The 5171-nt window shown below is 40.0% G+C and overlaps 1 protein-coding gene across 1 annotated transcript in view; it reads left to right on the forward strand.

The window, feature by feature from the left end:
• The window catches only part of abcc10 (ATP-binding cassette, sub-family C (CFTR/MRP), member 10), a gene marked incomplete in the record, with an annotated part of 48960 nt that overhangs the window by 27591 nt on the left and 16198 nt on the right, over positions 1-5171 (forward strand). The window contains 3 exon segments of the mRNA XM_014023914.1: positions 1184-1372; positions 2899-3028; positions 3307-3499. Of these exon segments, the coding sequence (XP_013879368.1) occupies positions 1184-1372; positions 2899-3028; positions 3307-3499 (512 nt within the window).

Genomic DNA, 5171 nt, shown 5'->3' on the forward strand with positions numbered 1-5171 from the left:
GGGCAGAGGCCAGCACTATGCCAGTTTCCCCTCCACCCCAGCTCCAACCCTAACCCTAAATGTCTAAAAGAAAATAATGTGAGTGGGCACAGGCATCAGTGGCGAGACTGTCCCATCCCGCCCCTTACATGCATAAGTGCCCACTCCCAAGTTCCTATGTGTAAATGTTATGAGGTTATGAGTAAATGTCTTAAGGTGTACAGTAAAATTGGAGCCCAGGTGGCCACAGCAAACWGATGTAAAATTGTTGCCGCTGTAACACACCTGTGTCCCAAAACCCCTACGTGAGTGCTGCACCTAGTATTGCACCTTWTTTAAAATCAATGTGGTCCCACGGCCCTCTGCGGCCCAAAATTAAAAACTGTTGTTCTTTTGAGGCCCTCAAGGTGGCACACAATTGGGCTAAGGTTAAGAATCTCTGATTTAAATTAAACTCCCACCCTCACAATGCAGAGTGGGTAAATTTTTCTTTGCATGGCTCAGAGAGAAACTGTATTTTGAAACATTTACAGAAAGGGCACCAGTTGGGCCCAGTTTACACAATGCCAGTTTTGATTGAAACAGAGTCTTTTGCGGTCTGGCCACTCAAGTAGACGACAACCACATTCTCTGTGAAATAAAAGGTTTTTCCATTCAGATGTCAGAGTGGKGGTTTTTAGGTGTCAAATCAAAGATATGCTCAACCTGCAGCTGCAGTCATAGTTTTCTGCACCTGCTCAAGCAAAAGAGCATCTGATAGCAACATTGTTTGTTCCACTCACCCTTTTCAACATGTTGCTTTAACCTCATCCTCGGTCCAAATCTAGTTTCCTCTTTTCATTATTTTGGATGTAACTGCTTATTTTCTGATGCTCCAGACTGCGTGTGTGTCAGTGTTGCCACATAAACAATAATTATCATTTTTAGTCCCCCCTCTTTTTCTGTGCACATGTTCACAACACACACCTCATCCTACAGCCTCCTCCCTCTTAGAACGCTCACATTGACAGCACAGCACACATTGACAGCACAGCACAATATTTTATTAGCCAGAATCAACATTAAAAACACTGTTTCTAGAGGTATAAATTGCCTGATAAGGAAGCTCATCACTCCCCAGCCTGTCTGTTTCATCTGTGTTTCCCTASAGTTGTACTACTTTTTACAGACATGTTTTCTCTTGATGCTTTGTGATTGCACTCAGATACCATGGAGCAAGAAGAGGAGGGTCCAGGCTCTCTCCCTGAACTCTGTGTGGATCGTGATCCTGATTTGTTGGGTGAAGAACAGAAGCAAGCAGGTGGACTGGCTTGGAGAGTTTATCAGAGCTACTGGTTGGCTGTGGGTGGAGCACTTGCTGCCTCCATCTTAATGTCTCTGATCCTCATGCAAGGTCTGAAATGTCCACGGACAGTTCTTTTATAAAAATTTTTAAATGTTCAGGTTTCATTTGCTGGATACGGGCACCAGTGACCCTTATGACCCGAAGAGGAAGAGGCTGGTAAAATATGATGGGTGGGTAGATGGATGGATGGAAATAATAAAATATCCCATGGTCATTGTTAGATTTAAAATTTAGATTAATACAATATCAAATGAACAAAGCTTTATTATTCTGTCTAACAAATTATAGGCCACAATACAACCAAGGGCAGAGCCAGGGGTGGCCATGGCCACCACAGACAAATCTTTGGCCACCCCGTTGGCCACCCTGCTGTACACACCGCTTCCACAGTGAAACAACCTTTAGGGGTGTAATAATCCTCCTGAACAGTTGGTGGCAGTTTTTAACAGTTTGATACATCAACAAGCTCAAAGAAGTGACAAAGAAGGGATTGTTTCCTTTATACTGTATGTAGAACATATGCCTATGTAATCTGATTTATGGTGACAAATGTTTTTTTTCTTTTTGTCACCATAACACAGTGTCATTTTATGCTGTGAAGGCTGCATGATGCTCTGTCCCTTTTGGTTAGGAGTAGACCTATCACTAAATCAGAAAAAGTGAAACACCCCTCTAAATTCACTGTTGATGATTATCAATATTACACCTMTTCATTGGGTAAAGTTATTAATATTAGTTTTAAACATGCAGTTGAGGTCATCATTATTTGGCACAATGATGTGTTACAAATAAAAATAAATCAATAAACAATATAAAAGTAAAAAGCTCCCATATAGTCATTGGATATGATAAATTGTATCACATTAATTAACCTTATCTCAGCAGTAGCAGTGAGTTTAAAAACAGGATGATTGAACTAGATTAATGAAGAATCTGCCTCTGAAATAATAATTAAATCAAGTTGTTTTTTCATGTAGGTAAAACTATGTTTAACCACCTGGTAAAATACACCAGAATGCAGGAAAGGCATCTATTTTGTTCAAACTTTTCTGGGCGAGGACCCCCAGACCCCCCAACAGTGTGTCCTCACACTTTTAAAATGGTTCTGACGCCCATGTTTATAAGATAGTCCCTGCCTGTATAAGGYCACAAGGAAATGACCAAAACACAAATATCTGCAGAAACTTTTAAGTAAAATTTGATGTAATTTTCCTGACCACTCCTGTGTGAGTAGTGGTCCCAGTCTGGCCACCCCTGAGAAAAATGTCTGGCTCCGCCACTGAACACAACAACAGTGTGTTAAAAGCTGACTTTGCTGCAAACCTCCATTTGTTGGTTCTTTTTAATATTGGGTGCAATAAGCTACAATTAGATGTTTTTTAATCAAACAAAYATGCATATTTTCCTTTTTGTTTTGTTTTGTGTTTTTTCCTTCTATCAGTTAAACAAGAATAGCTCACTTTAGAGATTTTTCATATCATTCTTTTTTTGTATATTGTTTGTTTTATACATAACAGCTCTGCAGCATATAGTAAAAAAATGTGTTTTTGTCTAAACGTGTTTGTATTGTTCAGCCTCTAAGAATGCCTCTGACTGGTGGCTCTCCTACTGGATCTTATCACTAAAAAACAACAGCTCCAGCTGCGGAAATGATTCTTCTTCAGTTCCTCCTCACCTGCTTCTTTTCTCAACTGGTGGCCTCATGTAAGTTGGCTCATTAAAGTCAATAAAATAAAAACTGAATTTAAATCTAAAAATTATGAAATGTCCCTTTATCTGTTTTGTTGAGTTCACACATTTTATTCAAGTGAAATTAAGTTTAGAAATTCCCCAAATCTTTATATAAATCTGCTGTTCATGATGCCAAAACATTGTGAGTATTGTAAGTTATTGAAAAACACACACATACAGTGGGAGTTCAAGGCTCTTAAAACWCATTAGGTCTTTTTATTGACTTGTAAAATTTAAATCTACCAATCTAGGTCTCCTATGCCCTCTCTGCACACTTTCCTCTCCAACAACGTGAATGGGGATGTCAAGTTTTACCTGACAGTCTATGGCTCCATTGCTGCGGCCAACACTGTGTTCACCGCCTTCCGAGCCTTCCTCTTTGCTTACGGAGTCATCTGTGCTGCATCTACAATCCACAACAGGCTTCTGGACCGGATCTTTAAGGTGTGTCACCTGAGTTTTGCATTCACCTGTCAGGTTGTGTCTCTTTGCTGAAGATTGTTAATTAAAATAAGGTCCCATCTTTAATTCAAAGGCTCTCAAACAGAATCTGTTTTTATTCATACTCATGTGTCAACTTTTCTTGAAAAAGACTAATGTTTTAACCCCCTCATCAAAAAATACACTTAACTTTCTCCATCTCCATCTTCTGAAACTAATCCAAAGTCGGATCACGGAGGCAAAATGTCCAGGAGAGAAACCCAGACCTCCCTCTCCCCAGCGGCACTTTCCAGCTTGTCCTGGGGTACCCCCATGCGTTCCCAGGCCAGAGAGGAAACATAATCCCCCCACGAAGTTCAAATTAAATTCAAATTCAAAAATAATTTGTTGATCCCAGAGGGAAATTAGGTTTGGGTCTTTCCCGTGGCCAGAACACCTCTAAAGGAAGTTGTTCCTAATCAGATGCCCGTACCACCTCTGCTGACTCCTTTCAGGATTCGTGCAGGATCTTAAAGAGTAAAAAATTTGAAAATCTAAATTTTAGGCCTAAAAAAGTCTTAAAGGGGCAATACATTTAAATCCTATACCATAATAAAGTAACTATGTCACCTTTAGCTGTTATTAAAATGCTGTTTTTATGTTTAAATAGAAAATAAACTTATCTTCTCATCACTTCCTCTTCCAAACACCTTGAAATTGGCCTCTATCTCTTTAAGAACCACCTTCTGCTTCTGTCCCACCCATTTCAGTGGGGTTGCGATGTTTGCGCGCAGGGGGCTCGTGTGCTATGATGCATGCAGTTTACTTGACATCTGAAAATATATTTCCTKAAAGGTATTTTGAATCTGAAAAGAGCTTCACTGAGTGAGAAATAGTGTTGAGAGCTCAGCAGACAGCTTAAGATTGACTTTCACTTTGTTCTATTACTGCCGAGAGCCTGCAGGAGTCATGGGCGGAGAGAGGGGTGCTCCCGCCATGAGGAAGTTCAGCTTAAAGACACATCCCAGGGGTGTTTCTGGTACCAAAAGGTGTTTCTGGTCCACACCTGTCGTTTTGCTCCTCAGCATAGCTTCAAAAAAACGCTGCAGGATTTCTCAAACATGCATGAATGAGTCAAAGCAAGGCTTTGAGTATGTTTTTTATGAGAGTATAACATTATAACATGATATAAAACTCAAAAAAAGTTGATTTTACATGATATTGCCCCTTTTAAAAAATAAAAATATACATATAAAAAATCTGAACACATATCCCCGGTTTTGCCTTCTCTCCATTGGCTTCCTYTTCATTTTTGGATAAATTTTAAGATTTTATTGCTTACTTTTAAAGCTTTAAAATGTCTGGCCCCATCCTACCTGTGTGATCTAATTAACATCCACACTTCAGTTAGAGCACTTCAGTCATCCAACAAGTTTCTCGTAGATGTTCCTACATCTAAGCTTAAAGGGGCAATATCATGTAAAATCAACTTTTTTGAGCTTTATATCATGTTATAATGTTATACTCTCATAAAAACATGCCCAAAGCCTTGCTCTGACTCATTCATGCATGTTTGAGAAATCCTGCAGTGTTTTTATGAAGCCATGCTGAGGAGCAAAACGACAGGTGGGGACCAGAAACGCCAGAAACAGCCGAACTTCCTCATGGCAGGGCGCTCCCTCCCCCCTCCCCACAC

The sequence above is a fragment of the Austrofundulus limnaeus genome, unplaced genomic scaffold, assembly GCF_001266775.1.
Source record: "Austrofundulus limnaeus strain Quisiro unplaced genomic scaffold, Austrofundulus_limnaeus-1.0 Scaffold396, whole genome shotgun sequence".
Classification (NCBI taxonomy): Eukaryota; Metazoa; Chordata; class Actinopteri; order Cyprinodontiformes; family Rivulidae; genus Austrofundulus; species Austrofundulus limnaeus.